The 27,685-nt window shown below is 43.3% G+C and overlaps 1 protein-coding gene across 9 annotated transcripts in view; it reads left to right on the plus strand.

The window, feature by feature from the left end:
- The window catches only part of adgrg6 (adhesion G protein-coupled receptor G6), a 76,607-nt gene that overhangs the window by 7,568 nt on the left and 41,354 nt on the right, over nucleotides 1-27,685 (plus strand). For 6 of the 9 annotated variants that reach the window (XM_023952798.1, XM_023952799.1, XM_023952800.1 and 3 more), the window contains exons 2-7: nucleotides 1,820-1,908; nucleotides 16,288-16,635; nucleotides 19,369-19,508; nucleotides 19,659-19,938; nucleotides 20,090-20,263; nucleotides 24,489-24,536. In XM_023952798.1, the coding sequence (XP_023808566.1) occupies nucleotides 1,820-1,908; nucleotides 16,288-16,635; nucleotides 19,369-19,508; nucleotides 19,659-19,938; nucleotides 20,090-20,263; nucleotides 24,489-24,536 (1,079 nt within the window). The remainder of the gene's footprint in view (nucleotides 1-1,819; nucleotides 1,909-16,287; nucleotides 16,636-19,368; nucleotides 19,509-19,658; nucleotides 19,939-20,089; nucleotides 20,264-24,488; nucleotides 24,537-27,685) is intronic. The other 3 variants (XM_023952801.1, XM_023952804.1, XM_023952806.1) reach the window with 1 other exon arrangement.

The following is a 27,685-nucleotide window of genomic DNA, read 5'->3' on the forward strand; positions in this document are numbered from 1 at the left end:
TCTCCCTCCCCACACACACTAAATGTAACAAATAAATAAAAAATAATACGACAAAAAGGGGTTTATACAAATCTACACTCTAGTTTCTTGAAGCTATATAACCTCTTTTTGTGATAGTAAAACATGTCCAACACAAAAAGCCTTCAGCTCTAATCTGTTTGCTCAGCTGTTGGACAGAACAAGTTAAGAAGGAGAAAAAAAAAAAAAGAAGTTACATGCACCGATGCTTTCGTACAGCGTCCTTACGCCACACTCTAGTCATTGTTAAGGTGTGAGAACTGGCTAGGTGACCCGTTAGGGCCTGTAGGACGTCCACACAAACTACACTCTGATTGTCTAATGGCAGCCAGGAGCGCGCACGTATCACTCGATCAGCACTAACGGGATCCCTGTGCAGTCGGCAGGATTTGGGGGGGTTTAAAAAGGAAGAATGTGCATGGAGATTGTCTCTACGGGTTCACTCAGCGCTCTACGAGTTTGATATTGACGCACAGATTTGATCATTTTTCGCCCACAGACGGTCTGTTACCACAGTTGGGACTAAAACCTAAAATAAAAGCATTTACCCAAAATGATGAGCAAGTGACACGATGACGCTAACAGACTCTCAGCATAAGAATAGTTTGTTTCTGGATTTCATGGGCCAGAACTTTTGATTACCGTAAACAATGTGGGGAAAAACATGTTTGCCCTCCGATTTGTCTGACAGGCATTTTATCCAAATCTGCTGCTTCATGATAAAGCAACCGTATAAATGAATATGCAACAAACAAAAATCTGAGTCTTTTTTGACATTTAAGCATGAAACATTTCCACAAGACTTCTCATTAGCAGCCGCTGGACTGGAACCACATCACCATCGCTTGAAGGAGCGTTTTGATTGGCTCTCCAGGGAATGGAGCACACAAACTTGTGGGTTAAACAAACCTGAGCTCCCTGGTCACTCATTTATTCTGTAACCGGCGGGCATAACAATCAAACGGAGACAATTAGTGTAGAAAAGTCTCTTTAGTGTTGTTGGTTCATGCAAATACGCTAAACCGTTTTTGTCTTTCAGCATTTTGCGTTGTTTTTCAGCGCTGCCTGGGATTTTTGGGGGATTATAGATAGATACTAAAAGGTGAAATGAGGCTTTAAGCCAAGGGAACCTTTTTGTGTTAGCTGCTTCAGGAAGTACAAATGATTACAAATCACACATGTAGTATTTCTACTGGGAAATTTGAGATCCCGTTTGTAAGAACAGATTGTCTTTGTTCCACTGAATACATGGAGAACAGCCCAGAAATGTGGGGATCCTCATCTGGATCCTCCACGTTCTTAGTTTATAGATGGACTCCCTCTGAATTCTGAATTAAATTGTTTCTTACTGTTCTAATCTTTCTAATTTTTCTAGTCACTGTGCTGCTTTTTCCTTTTTCCTATATGTATGTCAACCAGTGCTGTATGCGATGGAGATGTCAACTTCCATGCGGGAACCTCCCAAATGGATAAATAAAGTTGTCTATCTGTCTGTCTGTCTGTCTGTCTGTCTGTCTGTCTGTCTGTCTGTCTGTCTGTCCGTCCGTCCGTCCGTCCGTCCGTCCGTCCGTCCGTCCGTCCGTCCGTCCGTCCGTCCGTCCGTCCGTCCGTCCGTCCGTCCGTCCGTCCGTCCGTCCGTCCGTCCGTCCGTCCGTCCGTCCGTCCGTCCGTCTTCTGAGCGTTTATCCTTTTCCGATTGTAAGAAGCAGAAACTGTTGCTCCTCTTTCGAAGACACGTCTGTCCGGTAGTTGATTTGTGAAGCTCAAGGCGAGTTCTGATCCCATCTTCTCCCTTCCTCAGGGATTCTTCTTCAGGTGATGGAAAACAGCGGACAAGGCTCCGTCATGTCATTCTGGTACTTCTGATCTGGATGTTTCTGTACAAGAACGGTACGGTAGGACCCCCCCCCCCCCACACACACACACACACACTCACATACACACACACCGTTAGACCACATGACTTGCACCTTTGTTCACTCCCATACGTGATGCTTGTATGATTTAAGCAAAGACGGGAGCAGGAAGGTAACACTGACACCATGAATGACATCGTAAGGAAAACTCGATTGTCCTGCTGACAAAGACAGGATTGTTTTGGGCTCAGAGGATTGGTTTAGATGATTCCCCGGAGATCCATGAAGCCAGAAGGGTTAACCGTAACCCCAGAATCATTCAGATGTTCCCCGACTTCAGACAAACCTGGAAGACTCGTGGAGACTTGAGCCTCTTTTGGATTTAGTTCTGTTCTTTTGGATTTGGTTCTTTGGTGTTCTTGAGCCCACTGGCAGGCTTGATTCCATTTCCTCATAAGGATTCGTAGAAATGAACCATGAAGGGATCACACCTCTGTGGTACAGAACTGTGGCAGGTTTGATGCCCGCGGTTCCGGACCAACGTATCCTTGGATGGATTTGTTTGTCAGATGTGAAACCACCTGAACTCTGGAGTGGATTATTTAGGATTATTGGGACAATCCACTTTTGTTTTTTATCTGGTCTTAATCGGACAGTAACGCCCCCTGGTGAGCAGCGTTTGGAACTGGATGACTTTTCCAGGCGGTTCGCTTAAGTCTTTGGTTCAGATCCGCCGTGTTTGAAAATAAACCAGACGGAGGGGTGAAAATGTGTTTGTACCAAGTCTGTACGTCTGTCCTATGATTTCAAGGATTCTTAAGACCGTAAATAAGATGCTGTGGTCCGGTTCCAGCCTGGATCCTCCAGGTTCCCATGAGCATCGAAACTATTCAAGCCTGGAAACGATGGAAAGTTGGAAGTGTCCTAAAACGCTTCCTTTTACAAACAATTGTTCCAACATGTCATTTTTGTAACTTTACTCTGTGGAGATGGTGTCAGGTATTGAGTTGGCTGAACCCAAAAGCAGACAGGGATTAGGTTTGAAGTAGTGCAGTTCATTAAACCTAGAGATGAAAGACTGGGTGGCAATGTCTGTGGATGGTAGATTTGGTGAAGCGGGGAACTGGCAGTAGGGCTGTAGATCCAGAGTGAACTTCCAGGAGGAAGTCGATGGCGTGGAGGAGAAGAATCCAGAAGATCTTGACGTGGCTAGGCTTGGCTTGGTTAGATGAGACTGGAGTTGACTAGACTTGAGCAGGGATCTGTGAATTATTCCATAGAGAAGCAGACGAACCGACAATGACCGGAGGGCGTGATGGACTAATAAAGCTCGTCTGATTGGATGCAGAAAAGGTGCATGTGACCCGATCCTCAGGCAGGTGTGTTAGGGCGACCCCGACATCTGACAGATGGTCCTAAACCCAGTCCAGACTCGTATGATCATCTCCTTAGAGTCTTTGGTCTCGTCGTGGTGGCGGGTCTATATCTATACCTGTTCTTATTGTGTCAGATTGTGTCTTTGTCAGCAGGAAAACAATCAAATTCACCTATTTATACTGATGCGATTTATCTCGTTGACTCGTCCCATCTGTCAGAGTTTGAAGTAAACCGTGTGAAAGCCCAGTTTCTGCTCCGAGCTGCGTCTACATTCACACTTTCTCCATGTGTCTCCGACACAAACCAGATGTGGAGCAAACGCGTTCTCGCCCAGACAAACTCCACTGAGTTTCTGGACACAGGCAGACAAAACAAGCTACCATCAAAGTGTCTCCATACTGTAGAAAAAGACACTTGTGAAAAACCGACTCAGCATAAACCTGAAAGAACTTCTGTTAGCATCATAATGATGTCATAAAAACCATCATGTAGCTGATCAGGGGGAAGTCTACCAAATTAAATTCGACTTAAATCGGACTCATTTCACACAGAGACTCAGTGAGTTTCTTCATTTAAGGAGGCACTGAGGCACATTAAAGGAGTCATAATTCTCTTCAATCTGCACTTTTAATGATCATAAATACTCCAGTTAATTACTATGCAGCACAGTCTAGCAGAACAGCTTTAATTTAACTTTCCAGCTGAGTTTTGGAAACACAGAAAATCTCATCTGTTGCTCTTCTACCTTCCCTCATCTCAGTCATGGTTTTCTGCCTTTGGTTGCATTTTCATCCTCTCCTCCGTAAAACCAGGCATCCTGAGGAGGAACCACTCAACTCTGTGGACATGGGAATGTTCCCATAGATGCAGCTTTCTTTTTTTTCTTTTCTTCCCGGCAGCAGTCGTTTTACATGATTGAAATCTTACGGTGTTGTCTTTTTTCCAGCATGTTTCCCTCTCGCTCTTCATCCCTCTGTGTCGTCGCCGTCTCATACTTTCCATCCCTCCTCGGTGGAGCATGCCTCCCTTTCCTCACGGCTCTATTAACATAACCACTTGTCATAAAGCAACGCGAGTTTTCTTTTCATGAAATTTGCAGTGGGATCATTTTTCCATCTGGTTGGCTCTTTGATCGCAGCTGAAGAGCTTTTATTTTGGAACAGTTTGAGCATCCCGTCCCTGCAGTCATGCTTTGGTTCATTTCATTCTGAATGGATGCACAGCAGGCTGAGCGTTAGCATGCAGAGTTTAATGCTGGACAAAGAAACAGAAACAGATTTTCTGTGGGCGTCAAACATGGGATGTACGCATTGATCTACAGGAAGTGTTGGACATGGTTTGTGTTGTCAGGGGAAGGGTGTGTGTTCATGCTTTGTGTATAGGTTGTCATTTAAAGCATTTTTTTACTTGGTCGTTTGATTAGATTTGATTTTTTGATGGCCTTTGACCTCTGAATGATTTATTTTACTGTCAGTAATCTATAGTTAGACCCACTCTGGTGAAAACTGTGTTTTTTGTGGCATTTTTCTCATGATGGAGAACATTACAAAAAAAAGCTCAAATTTGCATTTCTGAGTATTTCTTTAATCAAATGAATGAAAAAATGCCGTTTAAAAAAGTCGTGTTAGTGACGTAGAAAATCTGCTCCGCTCCATTCTGATGCATCCACCTGCAGGCGATTAGATCCATGTACGTCTTGGTTTTCCTCGTCTGAGCTGGACTCTGGCGAGTCTTTAAATAGTTTTTGATAGCAGATGCTGAAATACGACCTTTATTCCCCGTTTTGCTCTTTTTCCAGGATGAAGATCTTGACTTAATCTTCCCGTCAGACCCACAGCTCCAGAGCTGCCGCGGTCTCACATCCCTGCATTAGTCACCAGGGATTCGGTTTCTGTGCAATTTGGGAATTAAACCACCACACACCGCTTTTAAGGACACTTCACGTCATTTAAAGCCATTATAGGCTTTTCACAGCATTCCAGAGCGTGCCACAGACTCTCCGGTTTCATCTCTGTCAGTGAGGCCCCCATCTTCTTTAAACTCTGGCCCCTAAACTTCAGAAAAAATCCAATTTCCAGATTTTCTGTTTGGATTTAGGAGCATCAATAACCATGGGAAGGCTTTGTAAAAGCATTCATTTTCACATGTACGACTAAGTGAATGCCTTATTGTGTGAGACAGCTTAAATAAACTCCTCCCTGGGCATCTCAGAAGTGAAGCTATGTAAACCTCTTTTGTCTTTAAAGTCCCATTTTGTTTTCTAGAACAAAGTTTCTGCAGAGCAGCAGGAGTTCATTCAAAATTCATCTCCGAAGGCCCGTACACACCGGGACGAATATTCGCCAGGCGTTATTCGCCAGCGTTTTTCGCCACGTCTTTTGTGTTCACACCCAGGCGATTTTCGCTGACGATGAGCCGAGCGAACATGCAATTTCATTCCCTGACATTAGATGGCGCTTAATGTAAACAGAAATACTCCTGTACACAAGGTGGCGCTGCGCAACTTTAGGCTTCTTAAAGTCGCTTTTCACTCAGAAGAAGAGAGCAAGTATTTACACGCTTGTCAGAATCATACAAAGAAAACATGAATATTTCAAGCACCAGTAGCTCCAACTGCTGCTTGGTTCGGGAATATTTTAGAATGTCCGTCATTATTTCTTCGCGGCAGTGTAGACGCTACTTGGCGTCTATCTTCATCGCTGGTATGTGTGCTCAGCAAGGCAGTTTTGTGTTTGAGCGCCCCCAAGTTGTGTTTTACTGTAACTTCAGAGGCTCCAGACACGTGTGCAAAAGCGCCGTTCTCATTGGTCGAATAGATTTCGACGCGACGCGTTGAAAAAAAAAAACGAACCAGAGGCGGGGTTTTTTTTGACGCTTTGACGCGTGGCGTTTTTTCGCGTCGGTGTGCACACTCTCATTGGTGCCCTTTGTTTAGTCACGAGGCGTTAAACGTCGGCGAAAATCGCCGGCGTAATTCGTCCCGGTGTGAACGGGCCTTGAGTCGTGGGAGGGGTGGTTGGCTCTGAGAAACCCCGCCCCCCTACCTCCCCTAAGGTTCGGGCCCACCCAGCGTATTTTCTACACCACAAATACCATTTTTTTCAAACTGCTTTTTTTCATCTGCTCCTGATTCGCAGCAATTTGGATAAAGAAATACTCAAAAATGCAAATTTGAGCTTAATTTTCTTTATATATGTTCTCCATCAACAGAAAAAAGCTACAAGAACATGTTAAAACACAAAAAATCTAAATATAGACTCTACTTTTTCAAATAAGTGATGTCAATAAACCTCGGGAGCAACACAGAATTGATTTTAAATTGTAGTTTTTAGAGCTTTGCACCGACAAACCTGGACATGTATTCCTGATGCCGATACTGTTCAGCCTGATCCTTGAGGTCTACAAAACAAAAGTTTTATTATAATTCCAATTCCTCTTTGGAATCAAAACTCTCTACGTTTCAACTGTTCTCTTCATTTTAGCGGGTCCAGTCATAGTTGGATGATTCTGTCACTTTGGGATTTTCTTCTGTGAGAAGTTCTACACAATAAAAAACATACTCGCTTACAATAAAGAATGCCCACATTGGATGGGTCTACATTCAGGACAATAGTTTTAGAGACAGAGAAATAACATTCAAAAGGATTTGAGAATTACTTTAGAGGTACTTTTCAGCCCTCAAGCCAAACTAGACCTGGATGAGCTTTTCAGGCGTCAGTCATGAAACCCCGTCAGCGAGAGATTCTGGACGTTTGTTGTTTCTGCTTAGTTTTGTCTGATATTTAAATGATTTTTTTCACGGTTTGATGTTTGGTTTTTGAACTGAGATCCGGAAACTTCAGCATTCGGCTTCTGAGAAAAGATGGCGACGCTCGTTAGGCAGAGGAATGTGGCGTCTGAAGGAGCGCGGCGAGCCGAGGAAGCAGAGTGTCAAACGTGTTCTCCAGATCCGACCGGCAGCCTCGGGCCAAACCCAAGCGGTTCACACACACTTGTAAAGTTCCCAGCTGTGCTAAACCGCCTCGTGCGTGCACAAACACGGGTTCACAGCAGGCGGCCTCGTCTGTGGTCGCTGGAGCAGAAGCCACACACGTGTGCAGCGGGAGACTTCCGGCTGGGTCTGAGGTCCAGTCCAGGGACGGGTTTGTGTGAGTCGACAAACCCGCCTGATTGGGCCTCAAACGACCCACAAACCCGTCCTGGACGGGTTTGTGGGTCGTTTGTGGGTCGTTTGAGTCGTTTGAGGCCCAATCGCACCAGGTTGTGGTTGTGCGTTTTGTGAGCGTTCCCAGATCAAAGCTGCGTTTCAGACACATCAAAGACTCGATCTTTCAAAAGCTCCTCATTCATACAAACTGCCTGAATGACAGATGGAACCAAATCAGTCCAATATTAGGCTGTAATTAGGTTTGGTGTAGACTAAGATCCACGTTTCAGGCCCTGTTTTTCTCTTAGCACATGCGCTCGGCTCGGCTGATTTAACCTTTTTTTTTTTTGGCAAAGAGAAAAAGAAACATATCTGCCAAACCTCAACGATGTCAGGAAAAAAAGTCTCAAAGGACGATCAGTTTTGCCTAAATGTTCTTTAAAAGTTGCAGCGGTTTTATTCAAACGGACTCCGCTGGTGTTCGCCTAAAACTTTCCCGTTGAGGAAGACGAAGCAGCCGCTGAAGAGTTCAACCAGGAGAAGACAGGAACAGGCTGGAAATAGTTCACATTTTTCCACTGTCACATAAAGAAAAAAGAAAAAAACACGCCTTTCTTTTTAAGTCTGTGCAGAAGCTCCACTTTCCGTTTTCCACACCGCAATAAAAACCAGGCAACACTGTCCGCTGCTCTTCTTCCTCGCCTTATTCTTCATCACTTGCCCCAGATGGCATCTTCCATTATCTCCTATTGAAAGATGAGGGCGAGGAGGCCAAACACCTGGGAGGGTGAGTCAGCGCTCACCTGGCGGGACAAAGCTCCTGTCCTGTCGCTCCTGCTGAACCCATCTCTCTCAGGTGTTCCCCCTTCAAGGATGGGATCGTGGAATGACGGCGCCCACGTGTGCCGCACGCTCCTATCGCTCAGAAACTCCAAACTCCAGCTTGCCTTCTCTTAAAATCATGTTTTTTTTTCAACCCTTCACTTGGCTGAGTCATCCTAAAATCCATCCCTCTTTGTTTACAGGTTGGATTTATTCAAACACGTCTCTGAATATTTGCCCGTAGTTGTTTTGCTTTTATTCAAGCAGCGCAGGAAATGACGAGCGCACAGCCCGACTGCTGTCTTGTCTGCTGCGTCTGGGACAAAATGAAATCGTTTTCCGTTGTGTGTGCTTTTCAGATCAGGGGATTACTTCAGCGATTTTCGTTTCGGCCTTTGGTTTCATTGGTTCAGAACAAAGCAGGATGCATGTGTCGACAAAAAGCACCAGACATCAGACAAAACCCTAAAAATTAAGATTTTTATATTCAAATTCAGTCCAGATTATTCTAATAAATTCAGATTATCTTAATTAAATAACGAATGATCAACAGATTCGACGGATGGCTGGAATCTCACACCGGAAAAAGCGAAATACGACAGTTGAGATGAAAATTCTCACTTATTAGAAGAATTGGAATAAAATCTTTGGCAGAAACAGATGAGTCGTTATTTTTATTCTGATAATCTGGACCCCTTTTTCTTTATATTTGTGATACAAAAATGTGCACGAAAACGTCTTTTGGCGGTGTGGCTCTGGGCCGATGACGTCTTTATCCTGGTGGGATAAACGTGGACCTTAGATGGCTAAACCCCAGACCCCAGCACTGATGGGGGTTGAGGCCACGGCATAGTATTGGTCCAGGTGGAGAAGGGGGCGGAGCAGAGCCGGCAAAACCGTCCGGAATTTAGAGAGATAAACTATCAGGAATTTAAAAGCAGAAACATGATTGGCTGAGAAAAGAAGGCAGGGAATTGAGTCATTGCTTCAGAGTGAAGGCTTGATTGATGAGTGGCGTGTAGCGTAACGCGAGAACCCCGCTCAACCGGAACTGAGGTTGATCTGCTTCATTGAAATGGCACCTGATTGATCGACCGGTCGATCGTGGTAGTAGTGTAGGAGGACAGGGGGGGACAACAAGGCTTGACCAAATTAAAATCTACCTTTTTTTAAAAATATTTCTCCAAATTTACATTAAATGTGATAAATGTCTTGAATTTATTGGCAATAAGGAGGCTTTAGAGTGCCCTGCAATGGGCTGGCAAAACCATCGGGGGTTTACCCCACCCTTAGGATAGGCTCCAGTAACCCTGTGACCCCAAAAGCAATCAAGGTTTTTTTGGGGGGAAAAGAATCCAAGGAAGGATTTTTTGGGAGCTTCATGGATTCCATTGCCACTGAAAGTGGATCATGGATCAGATCAGGGTCAATAAAATCCAGCATTTTTCTAAGTTGTAGCTCTTTAAAGCTGTTTTTATTGTTTGTGAAGCGCGGATCGAATTCATCTGTTCTGCAGACGGAGCGTGAATAAAATCGCAGCTGAGGACAGAAGGCGGAGTGTCAAGAACAAAGGGCTGAAGGAAAAGGAGGAATGGGAGAGGGAGGAGAGGAATGCTGCTGCAGAGGAAGAATGCACAGGGAAAAGACAGAGAGGTGGAAAGCTGCTTGATGGAAGCTGTCTCACCTCAAGGATTCACATCTGAAAGAGACCGGATTGTCAGATGAAGTGAAGCACCTGCAGAGGAGTACAGGTGGGAAAAAAGATTCACTTCCTGTGTGCTGCCTCCTTTCAAAACAAGAGTCTGGGAAAGAGCTGCTCCAACCTTCGGACTGTCGGACTTTATGAATCCAAACCACAGAAATAAAAAACGAACTGATTGTCCTTTTTACTCCAGTTTTTTATCTCTCGGTTGGGTTTCATTTTATGCTGAACAGTCAGATTTTCAGAGTAAAACCATTTTTTATCAATGAAATTCATTCATTTTTTAAATCCAGGCTGAGAAAGTCACTTTTACCTGTACCTGTTTTACATAAACTTTCGGTTTTATTTATTTTACATTTTAAATGTTATTTAAAATGCCCCATAGAGATTCTTAATCTCTCGGCAAATAAGGGTAAAATAAAAAATTATTACAATACTAATAAAGAAGAATGGGGGGGCTCCATCAGAGCATGGAGTGTTGGTGGATGTAAATCTAGCTGTTGGAGGGTGAGATAAGCGCCCTCCCTCCCTCCCGTCTCCTCGTTTTGCAGCGTCTTTAAAGCAGTCTGGCCCACGCCGCCGGGGCTGGAACTCAGCCCGCCTCCCGCGTCAGCACCTGAACAGAAGCTGCTCTGTTCTCCGTCAGACGGCGTAAACGAGCCGGAGCTCCACGCCGACTCTGACGGAGAGCCCGGTTCCCGTCTGGCCTGCGACGAACGCCGCCTTTACGTCATCCGTCAGTTAAGCTCCTCCCTTCCCGCCACACTGCACCTTTTCTCTTCTGAATGGACGACAGGCTGACCTCGTCTGTGGATGGACGCAAAGCTTCCAGTAGAACCGATTTGCTGCTTTTTTCCCCCGATCATCCTCTACATTTTTACTGAATTCTACATTCAAAGTGGAGGAGAAGGTCTTCCCCCGTCGGACACAAAGCCCTTCATGCAGCAGAAAAGATTACTATTTCTCAGCTTCTGTGGTCTAAACCAGGAAATCCAATCCTGTTTTCACAGATTTTTACAGAAACCTGACACGTCCCACATCGCCATTCCGTTCGTTTGTTTCCCACATTGGAGATTTTGAGAGAAAAATAAGAGTCACTGTCACTGAATGAAAAGGAAAAAAGTGAAGTTGAGGCAAAACTGGTCATTCAAAACCACGGAATCTGAAGGTGGATGGAAAAAACTTTGACAGGTTGTTCTTAACAGCAGCTTGAATGCAGAAAACCATCCTTACGTCACCTTGGTGGTGCTGTAGAGACGTGGAGGTGCTGGCTGATTTTAAAAAGTCAGAAGTGACTCAGAAGCTCACAGGTGTACCTGCCTGTTCCACCTTTGGCTCTGAATGGAGGTGAATTCATTAGGATTTCCCAAAAGCCAAGTTCAAGTCCACATTGCACCGGCCCCTTCTGAGGTCAACTACGGGTGGGAGGCCCATGGGAGAGTGGTCCCACGTCGCCTTTTGATTTATTTCATTAAATTCGGGACAACTTGGTCCTGTCGGTTCTGCTATATTCCGAAAACTTCTGGCAGGTGGTAATGAATCCTGAAAACCGGAAATCCTCACCCGCTGAAACGGCATCGACAACAAGACCCCAAACACCTCATCCTGGGCTGATGGCGTGACGGCGCGGCGCGCCTGCAGTCATTTCTGATCGCAGTGACCCAAAGCTGCAGCTTCTCTCCCCCCTTCAGCAGCGACGGTGGTTGACGTAAAACCAGAACCTCCGGGCGGTTCGTGGGTTAAGGTGCAGAACTCGAGACCGTGCCGACGAGGAAACGAGGGGAGACGTGTCAAAGTGAGAGGATGTAAGGAGATGCAGAAATGGACAGAGTTGGGGAGGACGAGATAGAAACAGTGGGAAGTTTGAAAAGAGCTGGAAAAACAGGGCCGGATTCTGACACATAATGAAAGGTGAGGAAGGAAAAGAGATAAAGCAGGAGGAGATAACCAGGAGGAAGAGGGAAGGAAGAGTTCAGGAACAGTGGAGAACAGAACCCTCCGAAAGGAGAGAAGACACTGGGATGTGTGTGAACTGACAGGTTTTTGTTGTTTAGTTTGTCTTTCCTCCGTCCCACATGATGTCATCTTGTTGTTCCACATGTTATATGACAGCCAGCAGAGGATTGTGAAGCAATTATCTATCTTTTTCCAACATTTGCTTATCAGAGTTGTCATATTTGAATGGGTGGACTTCCTGTGTGCGGTTGTTTTCCCCTGATTTTCGTCCACACACACACACACACACACACACACACACGCACAGGCTTGACGCGTCCGTGATGCTGTTAGGTCTTATCGGCAGCAGCCACAGATGGAAAAAGTGAAAGTAGAGCAGAGGAAGAGTTGAGACGAGATTCAAAGTTCATCTAATGGATCAACTTTTCAGTGAGGTGGGAACTCTTTTGGTGTGAATTTTCCAACTGTTGGTTGTATCACCGCTGACATCCACGCACCAAAAAAACCTCCGACCCGACTGGAAGCCTCGTTAGTTAAAGACGCCTCAGGTGCAATCCTGCAGTGAAAAACGCTGAAATAAAACTAAAACCCTTAGTCACAGCTGTTGTGACGGGTAGATCAGGGCTGTCTGATGGTCTAACCTGAAGGTGACCTGCATGAAATATCCGGATGGTCCGTCCCTCCTCCCCCCTCAGCTCCCGGATGGTAAATGGCGTATACTTATATACCGCTTTTCTACCTACAAGGCCCAGAGTGCTTTACAGTCACTTTCACACACTGGTGGCGGCTCCGCTGCCAAACACAGGCGTCCGCCTACCACCAGAGGCAGGGTGGGGTTCAGTGTCCTACCCAAGGACGCATCAACTCATGGGCGTGCAAGGCGGGAATCGAACCTGCAAACTTACAACCATGGGTTGACCGCCCTACCGCTGCACCACGGCCGCCCCAAAGGAGGAGTGGTTTGTCCTGCTATCCCCATGTCATCAACATCCAAGCCTAAGCGATCGGGCTCCTTGTAAACTGCATGTTTTTTAAAAGAAACTTTTGTTTTTTATCTGTGCAGGTTTGCTTTTTGTGTGTGGTTTTGACGTGCGAGCACATCACCATAAATATGAAATAACATTTTTTAAGGTTTTATTTTGAAACAGAAGTTTTTGTTTTGAAACCCGGACGTGTTTTTTCGGTTCTCCGGCTTTTTTTAAGCGAAATTGACGCGTCGACGTAAGTAGGAGAGAGGCAGGCGCGCCGTTCATATTTTCAGTTTTTCACCTCCCCAAATCTTTCCAACTGACGTGTGGCCAAAGGACACCGTGTGACGGCATCACCCGTACGTCTAACTTCCATTAGCCTTAACAATACTTCACGATAAACTTACCAAACCCTCAGCAGTGGTACGTTCCACTGTCATGACATCCATTGAAGTGGCTGTAGGAGCCTTAAGGGAACTGCAAGACACACCTGTGCTTCCTCCGTCCCACAACCCAAGAACCCAGAGCCCTGGTCCATGTGGGTCCATGTGACTGAGGCTCAAATCTGGTTTGCGAGTCAAAAATGATCAAAATGGGATCGTCCAGAGATCCTGCTTGAGTTCACACGTCAGCTGAACGGCTGGATGTCTCTTTTTCCTCCCGTAACTCTGACTTCAGTCTGATTGTTTCATGTTTTTGTATATATTTGGTTTCCGTCCAGCTCTGCTAACAAAGCAGCATTCAGGCTGCAAACAGGAAAATGCTTCAGAAGACTGGAGCGTCTTAACATTCATAGACTCTTCCTTTGAGTGGATGAAAGGAGCTCGGTCCTGTAACTAAGCTCCTGCGTTCAGTTTCGGCCTGAGCTGAGGAGGTTTTTGGAAACTCCTTTCATCTTCTGCATCTTCTGCAAATGTTTTCTCAGCGTCTGGTCTCTGTGATGTTCAGGTCTGTCTCCATATAAAACAACGTGACGTTTATGAGTTCTACTTTACTTTCTGATGTGAAATTTTGCCAAATTGGGGCGTGGTCTCTTGATTGACAGGTAACTCGTTAATACCTCTAAGTATTGGGTTTTGTTACATCACATCCTGTAACAAACAACCACAGTCTGCATCTTTGGCTCCAAATGAAAGCCGGGATTGACAGAACAAACTTTGTTGGCATCTGTTTCACTGTTCACGCTGCTGGACTGGGAATTGTGGGTAAAATCTGTAAAAACGTGTGCATTGTGTTGACTGAAGTGCATAAACATGATTTTTTCCTTTGGGAAATTTTGAAAAAAACGGCTGACGATGAATTTGTGTTTGGAAATGATGTCAGGATCTTCCTCCTGAAGCTCCGAGCTCCTCCAAACGTTAGCTAAGAACTGAATTCAACTTTTTCAAGCTGCGTCTTCTGAGGTCTGTAGATTCATGGTTAAACTGCCACGTCCAGAAACATCCAGGTAAAACGTTCGGCCTCGTTCGAAATCCCCTGTGCTTCTGTGAGACCTCAACAGCAGCAGAGTCGATGCAGCAAAGCTGCAGATTCTGAAGCCCAGTCCAGCTTCACACTGTGTGAGCCTCCGGTCCAGACGCACACACACCACTGCAGCCAACGCCGTGTGGTTTTGGCTGCGGCGAAGGCCGACTCTGACATCAACAGAGGCCATTGTTTCCCCGAATGAAAGAAGCTAACCATTCTTTCCACTTCAGCTCTTCTCTGCTTTTTATTTAAACGAAAAAAAGTCACTTTTTCCCCAACAGTTTTTCAAAAAAGATCAGGACGTTTTGCCTGAAACTGGAGTTCTGTGGGAAGTGGGGGGTGTCTCTTTAAAGGCGGGGAGGGATCCTGCGGCTCCGATTGGTGGAACCGCATGTGTTTTGTGGAAGAGAATCCCATTCCTTCAGTAGCATTTGAACGTTTGACGCAGACTTTGATGAGATGAAGACCTAAAAGGTTCCTGTCAGACTGTCTTTCACATTTAGAGAGACCTGGCGGCAAACAGCAAGGTGGCGCCGGCCGGACATCATCGGCCAGAAGCAGAAAGGACACAACTCTAGGCACAAAGTTCCTCTTTTCTGTTATCTAGAAACGAAGAATAACGCTGTCAAAAAAGAAAAAAGAAAATTGTAGTTTTCAAATAAAGTGTGATTTGGGTTTGTACCAAATGTTGCATCGCCCCCCCCTTTCCACACCAACCATAAGTGTCTCTTTTTTTAATGAGCTTCTGCTTTATTAGTGGAGGAATCTTGATTCATTTGTTATTTTCTTAACAAATTACAAGTCTTGCAATCTTGAAACAACAAACCTACAAGATGTGCAAATCATAGCAAAAATCGACATGAAAAGTCGGAAATAAAACCTAAACAAAACGGAGATAAAGAAGCAGAAGTTGTCCACTTTTAGGCAGAGACGCTGCTTTCATTCTAGAAAAACTCACGGAGCTCACGGGTGGGATTTGACGTTGCTTTGTCCTATGCTACTTGAACACAGAGCGGTTTTAAATGAGTTTTTAAAGCAAATTTTTTAGAATTTTAGAGTTTTAGTGAGCAAGATGATGTAAAAATGGAGCAGTTATTGTTTTCAAAGTTGACATAAATCTTTGGGGTTGTGAAAACCTTTACTAAAGCTGTCGCCATCCGGTGTTTCCGTCTACCTACAGCTGCAGGAGTCTTGGTCTGAGATATCATCTTGCCCCAGGCTTTTTATTTCACAGCTCTAAACCGATATATGAAAGACTTTACGGACTGCAAATAGTCATTTCTCCTCCATGATCAGTTTTTTCACTGCATGTTTGTGTCTCTAAATGGTCCTAAAAACTTTTAAAGCAACGCTGAGTTCTGAATGGGGAAGTCTGAAACGCGTAGACGCACATATACATAGATCTTTCACCGGAAGCGGTCGGTCAAACCGTGTTTCTGAGCTCGGTGTGAACGTAACATCAGAGCAGGCAGTTAAGAAGATGTGTTTTTCAATGTTTGAATGTTTAAAATGCTTTTGTATCCAGGAGAGAACAGACTTTGGCTGTAGGTGAATGTGTGTTTTGCTGCAGTTTACCACCTGACCACCATGATCTCCTTGCATGTGCAGACTCTTCACAGTCCGTGTTTTTGCTGTTCAACCTGCAGCTTTGGGCTGAAACCCGTCTGGACTCTCTTGAATGTCTGAATGCGCTCCTGCGCTTTCCTTTGACTGCACCACTTTGTCCTGGTTTTCCTCCTTCTGGACTCACCTCAGTCTTCCTCGACTCTTCTGATCTCGCCTCCTGAAGAAACCCGTTCAAACCTTTGAGGTCTTTTAACCGTCTCGAAAACCTGCCTCTGTCCTAACCTTTGACCTTTTCTTGTTCCTAACCTCCCTGAAGGAAGCCGCTGTTTGTGCGTCGCTCCTGTGTTTGTCTGTTGTTCTTCTGGAGCGTCGCTTACATTCAGTCTTCTCGATCTTACCAACTTCCAGTACGGAGCTGCAGCTCGACAGACTGTAACGCGGTGCTGAGGGAGGCCGAGGGAGGCTTCACGTCGCCCTGCTACCCCCAGAATTATCCCAATTTGCTGACCTGTACTTGGAAAATGCAGGCCCCACCCGGGTACATCATCCAACTCTCCTTCCTGGACTTTGAACTGGAGGAGGCGTCTGGCTGCATGTATGACCAGGTTGTGGTGAACATGGGTAACGCCGACGCTAAGTTCTGTGGCCTGACGGCCAACGGGCTGACGCTGAACTCGACGGGGAATTTTATGGAGCTGTCCTTCAAGTCGGACTTCAGCGTGAGGAAGAGGGGGTTCAGTGTTAGCTTCCGTCACGGTAGGTTCAGGGTCAAAACGGCTCACATGACGTTTAAAGACCATGTTTTTTTTATATTTTGTCATAACGATGGTGGGATCTTCTAACAGGTTGGTTTTAGTAAATTTGTTGAAGTCTTTATTAAACCAAAACATTTTTTAACAGCACATAGTTAAAAAAGTATTGTGACTTAAGTTTCTCTGAATATTTACGATTAAAAGTTGAAAACAGAAATGACGGTTACCCTGAATGCAGCAGGTTTCTTTTTTTAAACTTGAGTTTTTGTGAATCTTCAGATCAGCAAAGACAACAATGTTTAAATCAAGGGTGAGCAAACTACAGCCTACGGCCCACCAAGCTGGAATAAACAAAGTACTTCTCTAGTTTTTTTATTTTCCTTCTAATTCTGATGTCTCCCCATAGATGGCGCTCTACGAATATATGGACCTTTGCTCAGGTGCATTCATGTGGTTTTTCTGGCGTCCACGTGTGGACAGTCATTTTTACAATGATTCCATGAACGCAGCATTTCTCTAAGTTCTCATTTTTCCCTTATATGAGAAAAAAAAAAAGAATTGGTTGACTTTGCCATAAAATGAGAACATATGCCACCGTTTTTGAAATAAAAGCTCAAAAATGGTCTGTTTTTAAATAAATATATCACTTATTGTACAAACTTAAAGCCTGTTTTTGTCCAGATTCCATGCGATTTCTTGCTTTTAGGAGTTGAGTTACTGAATTGTCCTGATCCGGTCCTTCTGTCAAATTTTCAAATTTTTGTGGTTCACAAAGAATCAAAGGCCAAATCTGAAATTCTAGCCCTACATTTAAAGCGAAGATTTATGGAAAAGGACTGTCTTTAAATCTGCTACCCCTCGACGTCGTAGCTGCCATACATAACCACATCGGTTTTAGGGAGAAGCCGTAGAGGAAACATTTGGTGTATTCCGAAAAGTTTGCCCACCCCTGGTTTAGAGTACTATGCAGGAAAAAAGTGGATATCATGATGAAGCTCAAAATTAAAAATAATTAATAATAAAGACGATAAAATGTATTTTATTGTTAAAAATGTATTTATTTCAGTGCTGAGATTCATCAGTTCCTCTGATTGGAGGACAGGGTGAAAGAAAAACAAAGCCATTATATTTACAGGATATGTACAGATAGTGATACACATTTTAAAAATGTAAATGTATTTTGTTCTTTCTGATTGTCAGCCAATAATTTCCATTAATATCATTACGGTATTTTGATAGAGAAGATAAACGAATGAATCTATATCTAGACATAGAAATACCATCGTTTGTAGGGAATTCCAATCTGTAGAGCCAATACTTAGAAGCTGTCTGGAAATGTGATTTATATGAAGAAAACATGAAATTACAGACAAACATTCTGTTAACAGTCTGTTATATCTCCATAACTGACAAACAACTGCACTGACTCAATTTAGAATCATAAGTTAACAATTCAGTTCTATTATGTTATTTAATTTAATATAAAGTTGAATTCAATATTCACTCAGTTTAGGGTTTTGTAATTAAATGAAACAATATTGAACATTTTAAAGCAAAATAGATGCATTAATTAGACAGATAAATATGTCATTTAATGACTAAAGGTTGAGTCAAATTGTGTGTAATTTAAACTAAGGATGCTCCATTTGTCAACTTTAAACCAAACCATGTGTTACACTGTTGAACTGAATTATTGCTAAAGTCAGTTCATAGGTTTGCATATTTTCTGTTAAAAGTGTCAAGAAAATTAGCTAAATTAAAGAAGAATTACACCAGGCTTGGTACGAACCAACTGAAGAAGTTTCGTTATTGTTATTTGCTAGTAATTTACTAGTAAATTAAAAAAAGGATTTTTCTAAATGTTTCCATTTTTTTGTTGTAGTTTTGTTTAACACACATCATAAACCAAACTGAATCAAAACCGTGACCCAAAATGTAGTTCTAGTTTACGCTCAGAAGCCCGTGTCACACAGCTGCTACGGACATTTTTGCGCCTTTTCCACGTATGAAATGTCGGTCTTTCATGATTCATTCATGATCTACGTAATTCATACGTGTTTTTCTTTGAATAACCTACTATATGACATATTTTCACAACACTTTTTTGTTATGTATATAATTCCACACGTGTTAATTCATAGTTATTATGCCTTCAGTGTGAATCTACAATTTTCATAGTCATGAAAATAAAGAAAACTCTTTGAATGAGAAGGTGTGTCCAAACTTTTGGTCTGTACTGTATGTCTAAGCGACTTTTCACAAATGAACCACAGATGTCGAACTTTCTGTCACTTTTACGTCACTCATATCCCGTTAAAGTTATGTAATTGACGCACGAATCACTAATGAATTGCATATAAGCTGCGCAATAATAACACACGTTTCATGTTCTATATTGATTTACGTGTTCTTTGCGGGGTTTATTTGTACGTCTTCCGTGGTTTTAACACGTTTCATTGGTGATACATCTGTAAAAACTTTATGTAAAGACCACAACGTTTCTCACTTTTCCCCCCTATATTCATGTATGACCAGTTTTTATCCATGCAATACGTGCAAAATGTATGTTGTGGCTGTGTGACACGGCCTAGACTTAAATACTGTAAGCAGCTTCACCTCCACATTTGAGCTGTCCACCATCAGAACCACCATCTAACTTTACATATTGGGGTTCATGTTTGCTGTTTTGGTATTTATCTCCTCATCTGGCTTTTCTCTGTCCGCCTCTCTTCCTTAGTTGCCGTTGCGCTGAGGAATCAAAAGGTGACGGTAAACAATGGCAATGGACAAGTTGCCATGGTCTCCAGCTCTGTTGCCATCCCAACGCTCTTAGAACTGACCGTCTGCTTTGAGGTGGAGCGGATCGCCAACAAGCAGGTTCTAAAACGTTTGCAGTCTTATCTCGTTTGGTGACCAAAAGCCTTAAATGCGAACTTTATCCAAACAAACCCAACATTGCAGCAATACATTTAACTTTTGACTCATTCTGACTCAGTCTGACATTACGTTCTCCTGGTTCTTGAACAGAGAGAGTGGCTCTTCTCCTACTATGGTTCTGGCAACAGCGTGAAGCTTAGCTTTGGCTCTGATCAGTCCGGGACGAAGGTGGTTGTTGACGGAGAACTCTGCCCAGTTGGCTCCATCATCTCCACTGCTGACTTCACCTCCTCCATGAGGCCTTTGTGTCTCACCTGGACTTCTTCAAAAGGCCAGCTAGCGGTTTACTTTAACGGCGTCTTCTCAAATGTGAACTGCTCTGCTTCAATCAACCACTTTGTACCAGCGGGTGGAATCTTCCAACTGGGAGGTACCATCTTTCAATCATTCAAAGATCTGGGAGGCATTAAATAAGTTTTCTGTAAAATGGAGGTTATTTCACAGATATTTATGTTTGGAAACGTTGTCAGCTGAAACATTGATCCACTAGATTAGAATATTATTTCATTTGTTTGTTTCAGGGCAGCAGAGCTTTGATGGGAACATCTACAACCTGCGACTATGGAACCACACCATGACAGTGGAGGAGCTAAGAAGTCTTACCTGTGACCAGGAGGGGAACGTCATTGACTGGGACAACAGCCACTGGACAGTTCCCTCGTCTCTGGTTCAGATTGACAACACACTCAGCTGCAGTAAGTACAGAAAAGCCCAAATTTGACACTTGATCCAGTTTCTCCACTTTAAGAACTGAAAGTTCTGCATGGATGAATACTGAGGCTAACAACTAAATAGGTTAAACTTCTTTACCAAAACAAGTATTGTCAAAAACGTCAATAGAAACATGGCAGCAGTGGATGCAGTCTATTATTTTTGAAACAGGAATTCTATGAGGTTTTTTTTTGTTGCTCTCTTTTCTTTTAGTTTTGTAAAATTTCTAAAACCATTTAATTACACTGTTTGCCGACTTTTCCAACCACCCATGTTTCTTGTTGTTGGAACACAGCTGGTCCAGGTATTCAGCAAGAATATCCGAAAAACCAGAAGACCGTTGGCCTTCGAGGGCTGGAGTTCCTTGCCTTCACTTTAAGTCATCTCACCCAAATTTACTTCAGATACATACTTAATTAATTACTTAATTTCAACCTCATTTCTAAATATATATATATCAAATACCAGGTTCCATAGCTGTCAACTAAGAAAAGGGGAAACTGGGGCTTCTGGGGTTTGTGCTCGCCTAAAACATTTGGATACGAGAAGACGGTAAAAACACTTTGTGATCTTACGATTAGTCATAAATGGTGTACCTTTTCATTCTTTTTTGTATCACCTGCTCAAGCTAGCGGTGGTAAAATGGTTTGGGATTTTAGATAAAAGTGGATGTTTTGTCTTAGTTGGGCTTAATTTGACCACAGGTCACCTTGGTGCCGTTTCCGGACCTTGCCCATTATTTTGGAACCACAGAGGTTCATCTGGAACCACCCTTCATCTGTGGGGTCTTCTAAAAGCCTCTCCAATTCTTCAATGTTTTCTGACCACATGGAGGAATTTCCTGTCCTTCGCCGTCCCCCGCTGTCAGTTTAATTGAGGAACACGGCTATGTTTGTACTAGAACCTTTGACTGTACATGAGAACTAGACAGAGTGATTGCGACGCCATCCATAGAAAATGGTTCACTTTGAGCTCCAACCAAATGAAGTCACTTTAGTCGCCATTTTTTCCAGATACAGACGACGCCATGTAGTGATTGGTCCAAGTCAGTCAGAGTCATTGTTTCTATAAAAAACTACTCCCACCAATCAGGAATGAGCTTACTGTAAGGCCACACTCAAAGCAGGCTACATGAAATCTGTCAATCAAACATTTTGAACATTGGACGCGAGGACCAGCCGGCTCCACCTACTTTTACTAAGGCATCTGGTTGGTCGATTTATAACTTGAATAACTTAAATAACAGAAAAAATATAGTGAAAAAATGATTATCAAGAAGAAATGGTGTCAGAGAAGAATGGTACTTCTGACCAATAGAACGACTGAGTGACAGCTGTTTATTTCTCTATAGAAGTCTATGGGATTTTGGCTTCTTGGAGCACTTCCTGTTTGGAACGCCAGGGGGGGAGGAGTAACTCAGTAAAGTTCTCATATTCACTCAATGGGTAGACCCAAGCCCCATTCCTTAATTAGGCATGATTATGGCAGAACCAGATGTCCAGAACCACTGGAATGTTTTATATATATTTATTTAAAGCCAGCTACTTCTTGTTGACTTGATTAAAAGCCAAATCAAAATAAAGTACGTTCAACCTGGTGACAAAACCAGTTTATGTTCATTGATTTATTTTATTATTCCTGAAGTTAGGCGACACATTAAACCAGCAGCTGGTGTTTCTGCATTCTCAAGGCAAAGGTCCCATAAAGAGAGTTTTTATTTATACACCTGACAATGAATTCAGCCCATGAAACACTGATGCTGCGTTCTCACCTGGTATTTAGCTTGTGCTGTTCACACTGGACTGTAACTGCCCAATACTAGTGCATGTACCTACAGCCGGAAGAGTCTTGGTAGTGGTGTGAATCCATACGTCACCACCAAATCAAAGTCCCTGATTGGTCAAAGTTCAACTGCTTAACTTTCAACGCATGTTCAATAGATGTACGTTTTCTCCGTCCCAATGGGCCTTAAAAACTAGCGTAGTGATGCGTGAACACACGAGTTTGAACACAGAAGCCTGAAATGCAAACATATACCTAGGAGTCAACTTAGACTTTTTATTGGAAGTGGTTACCTGAACGCGTGTTGCCGAGGCAGCTGTGAACGTAGTTGAAGTCCTTCAGGTCGAGTCTCAGGTCTCTGCACATAAGACTGAAGTCTCAAGTCCAAGTCCCCATATAACAAACCTCCAGAAGCAGCACAAGGCCGTCATGTGGGTGTGAAAAAACCATCTTCTGCATCCTCACAGTCATGAGGATGAAAAAAGGGTTTCAAGCTGATTTTAGGAAGCTGAATCTCCTGGAATGGATGTGAGTAAACATGTTTGTCCTGGCCTGTGACAGACAGGGGGTCCCAACAGTGTGCCCCCCCCCATCTCTCCAGCTGAGGGTGACTTTCCCTCTGAAATTCATGCAAACTCTTGTGCTGCTACACCCAACGTCAGGGAAACTGCGCTTTACCTCTTTGCTCTCAATACTTGGAAGCATTTTTACCTCCAATTGCCACGAAAAATGCATTATTCACACATAAGCACATCAGCCAACACTGGCACCGCGGCGTGTTTGCTTGTGTGTGTTTGTGGAGCTCCATCTGAGGGCGTGTGCTGTAAATGAGTGTGCGGCCGCAGGAGGTTAGCCGCAGTGGTTTCACTGGAATCCCTGCCAGGAAGGCACCAACTCTGTGCGGCCGTTCCAGAGCCAAGTTTTCCTCCTCAGCTCACTTCCAGCAGCTCCAAATGAACCGCTGCTGTTAGGTAACACAGAGGACGTTTGAGTTTCTTACCTGCAGCAGACGGCGGTCAGAACGCTTCGTTTGAAACCAGAACCAAACTGCGCCGACCACAGTAATTAAGACGGAGCCTATATTTTGGACTTTTGCAATGGGCCATTTTGACAAAGACAATCAGAGCGGCTGTTTGTTCCAAACAGTCTCTTATGCAACGGCTTACGTGGAGGAAGAAGAGCTGCAAAACAATTCAGGGGCAGTTACGAAAATCCAATAAATCGCTCCCAAAGTCTGCTTTTTGCCCTCCTCTCACCGAGTCTTTTCTAATGAGGCTTTCACTCCCGGCCCAAACCCGAGTCTGCAGGACCGTCCCGGTTTCAGATCATCCCAGGAGTCCAGGAGGAATCCAAAGCTGCCCGACGGCAGAAGCCTTCTGCCCGAGTTACTAATTAAGCTCAGCTGACTGACATGTCACACTCGTAAACATGACAAATGTGGATGAAAGCTGCCGTTAATCCACCAACAGTCCTCTCCCACGCTAATTCCCGGACCTCCAGTCGACCTCGGGTTCCGTCTGACAGGCCGTGTTTATGATTGAGTTTCCATGTTCAAGCCTCTTCTACACATAAAATGATGGATTACCTAAATGCTGCGGTTTATTAACACAGTCAAACTGGCTTTTTGTGATTTATTTACCTAAAGAAAAAACACATCAGTTCTTTTCCTATGATTCCCTTTAAAGACCCACTCTGATCTTCTTTTAAAATATTTAAAAAGCGTTTAAAAGTTTTTTTGCCACTCGACAAAAAATCTGATCAAAACTTGATTAGGACAACAGCACAAAAATATAAAACGAAATAACTCAATAGGGGTGGGATTATATAAATTCACGTCATTCCGCTCCTTTTTCAACCAAAAAATCAAACTCTACTTGATTATTAATAATAATATTTATGATTATGAGCAATTAATATTGTTTTCTTCGTCCATTTTCTTTGTTTTTTATTTAATGTGTTTCTTCATTTCTGAAGTTTCGTGTTTCTGTGGTATTTTTTTGATTTATAGTCTACAATTAATGCTTGAAAACAACCAATAAATCAAATCGGAAGCGTTTTCAGTGGTTTTCATACTATGATGGTGCTTTTCTTTTAGTCCAACTCAATTGTCGTTTCATGGGACGTAGTTTCTGTGAAGAAGCGTGACTTCATCAGAAATCCAGGACTGTCACTGCCTCACAGATACGATCTTTTTCCAGAAGGAATTTTCCAACTGCTTCTGATTCATTTGAATGAAGACCAACTCAATTTTAAGCCCAATTTTCATTAAATATGTCCTTCATCATAAAAAATGCCACAAAAACGTGATAAAAACACGGTTTTCATTGCAGTGGGTCTTTAACGGCTTTCTGGAGTCCCATTAAACGTGTCTCTGTGTTGCTGTTTTTGAATGATTTGGTGTAAACTGACCTATCTTTCCCTCCACAGTCTGCTACCCGCATTGCACTCATTTAACTTCAGCTGCGCCTGCTAGTGGTGAGTGCTGCTAACACTCTGCTTTTGCATGCATAACGTTTATCATGGCCGAGTCGGCGCACGCTTCAGCTAACGGGGCCTCGATGCTTTAACGACATCCAATGTCCTTTAATGAGATTTTCCTGCAGCTCCTCTACATTTGCTGCTTTTGCACTTTGGCAGCAACATCAGGGTTTAGACAGAATATGAGGGAACAATAACCATCAAACTAATTGGGGATTCAGACATTTGCTTTAAAGTAACCAGAGTTTGTTTCCCCCCGATAATCTGGAACACATTTTCAGTTTGAATACACTTGAGTTGCCCCTCGTCCAGGACCGGGAACTGCTATGGGATCCATCTTTGGAGGTTCGTTTCCGAGTCACGGTTGTCGTATTAACAGACAGAAAAAACTGTTTACCTGTTACATTTATTTTACCACAGCTGGAAACACGGTTACACGCTCTTTTGTGTCTCGTTACGCGGCACGCGTTAAGACAACTTGTAGTTTGCTGAGCAGAATTCTCTTAACACAACGCCGTAACAACACAACGATGAGACACAGCAACTCTTTGACATGTGGTCGGATGAATGCATGTTCACCAAAACAACAAAGGTGGTCAGCTTGAATGAACTAACCCGACAAGAGCATCATTTCTGCCTCCTGTTGCTTTGCCCCACCCTCATACATTTCTGACCAATGAGTGAAGAGATTTTTTAGTCACGTGGTTTTGTTTGCCGGCAGGCTGAATCCAGACCAGACAAAAGGTCCAAGACTCGATCCGGACCGAATGAAGAGGTCTGGGTTTTCCCAGTCTGCATTCACCCCAAGACATTTTATTATCTCTATCCTTTCAATGTGGTCCTCTTGTTCTGGTTTGGTTCTTTCATTGAAGGCTCTCTCATTCCAGTGTAGTTCTCTTGTTTTGTTTTAAAGTAATTCTTTCATTCTTGGGTGGTTCCTTTATCTAAGAAGAACCTCTATCGCTCAAACAGACGAGGAACTCCCACAAATGAAGGTTTCTTGGAACCTGCAGACTGAAAATCTCAGGGTTCTACATGTACATACCATAAATACTTTTGTATCATTTAAGTGTTTCTGTGTATTTTTAAACACACTTCAGTACGTAGTTCGCACAAAATATATATATATACTGTACATTTTGTGGTCGAGGACATTTAAAGGACATTTTTGAATTGGAAATGGTCAACATTTGTGGAAATCCTTAACTTTAAAAGCTCTTTTCACTGCAGCCTAACCTTCCTCTGTGTTTGAACAGAGATCCTAAAACATGAAAGTTGGCTTTCATTTTAACCTTTCACAACACTTCTTATATTACAGACAGTTCCTTCAAAGCTTTATATTTTCATTTATCTGTTCCCTTCTTTCGTGTAACCTTGAGTCCACGGGTGATAAAAAATAGTAAAACAGTGGGAACCTTCGTGTCATCTGGACTCTCTTAATGCATTTACAGCAACAGAGGCATCCTTCCTCAGTAATGGAAATTTCTGCTGCCGGCTGCCTGCCGTTGTGGTTTTGAAGCAGCCGATCGGAGTCACATTTCAGGGATTTCGATGGAGTTTTGCTCTCTGCAGGAAAAACTTCCGTTATTTTTAGAAGGGAAACACGGCGGAGCTCAATCCAGCTTCACTGTGACGCCATTTGGTTGTTACTCCACAAGTTACGTTTTGAGAAGAAGGAGGAGTTTGGAGAAGTTTAACACGTTTATGGTTCAAGACAATAAAAAAAAAGTTCAAACATTTGATCATAATCTAAAATGTTATCTCCATAGCAACCATTTAAAGTCTTGGTAGTCCGGGGGTGACGAACAGGTTGATGTCATTCTTAAAAGAATCGGCAAAAGTAAATTTTCAGATTTCCTTGGCAACGAAGGGCTTTATGTTACCAAGCCCACATTCCCAATATACATGTATTAAAAGTTTTAAATAAATAAAAAAGCGTTCTTGCAACAGGGGAACGCCTTTTGTGTGGATTTTAACACCGTTCAAATTCTTCAAACTTTTAATTCCATGATTTTTATTTCCCAAACAGCCTCCCAGTGATGCTCAAGGATTTAGGAATCCTAAGGAGGTGTTGGCATTTGTTTTTGTTTTTGGTTTTTTTGGGGGGGGGGTCATTCCCTTGTCCAAAACTCATTTTGATTTGGTACTTGGTTTTTAGTTTGTTAGTAATATTAACTTCAAGGCACTGAAAGAAAGAAGAATTTTGACAAACATTGATCCTTCAGTCCAGGACGGCATAGATCTCTACATTTAAATTCCCACACAGAGGTGTCTTTACCTGTATTTCCACTTTGAAAGAAACAAAACGCCTTTTTTTATTAGAGGCATTTAGAACGGGTCATAAACGGGTCTTGGTGTGGGGATGGCTGGGCACTCTCCCAACAACATCCAGAAACTTGTTGCTTTATGCTGCTTCATGGTTTTACCCCCCCCCCCCCCCCCCCCAATAATCACCCTCCTACCCCCCCCCCCCCCCCCCCCCCCTAACATCCCTCTCTCTTCTTCCCTACTTTCCTTTTCCGTCCGGTCCAACACTAAAGATTTTCAAAAATGATTAAAATGAATAAAGTTTGGCCTCGATTCCAAAAGGGGTTTATTCAGACATACGTCTGGTTTGTCAGAAGATTCATAACCCCTGTTGTTAAAGTAAAATATGTCCAACACAAGAGGCCCTCAGCTCTCATCTGTTTGCCCAGCTGTTGGACAGGACAAGTAAAAAAAATAAAATAAAAAAGAAGGGGTCATAAACTTTTTGAGGACCCTCAAGTCGTCCACAATCATGGCCAACCACAAATGGAAAACTCCGGTGTCTCCATGTTTCCCATCTCATGATGTGAAGTTGCTCTCTGTAATTTAATCCACGTTTGTTTTTTAAATTGTTTTAAAATGCAGTTATTAATGAACTCATTCATTGTCATTCAAACTGTCAATCATGAAAACGTCATTTCAGCCACGTAAACAACGTTTTTGTCATCCGATTGTGAATAATAAACATTTTTAACTTCAGTGGTGGTGACTGATGGCACCGTTGCTGATTCATTACATTGAAGGCATCGTGCTCCTGCATCTCCACAGCGACCCCCTGATAAAGACGCACAAAGCAAACATGGAGGCTTTTAGTGGGGGGGGCGGGACGGGAGGGAGTG

This window comes from Oryzias latipes, chromosome 24 (genome assembly GCF_002234675.1).
Source record: "Oryzias latipes chromosome 24, ASM223467v1".
Taxonomy (NCBI): domain Eukaryota; kingdom Metazoa; phylum Chordata; class Actinopteri; order Beloniformes; family Adrianichthyidae; genus Oryzias; species Oryzias latipes.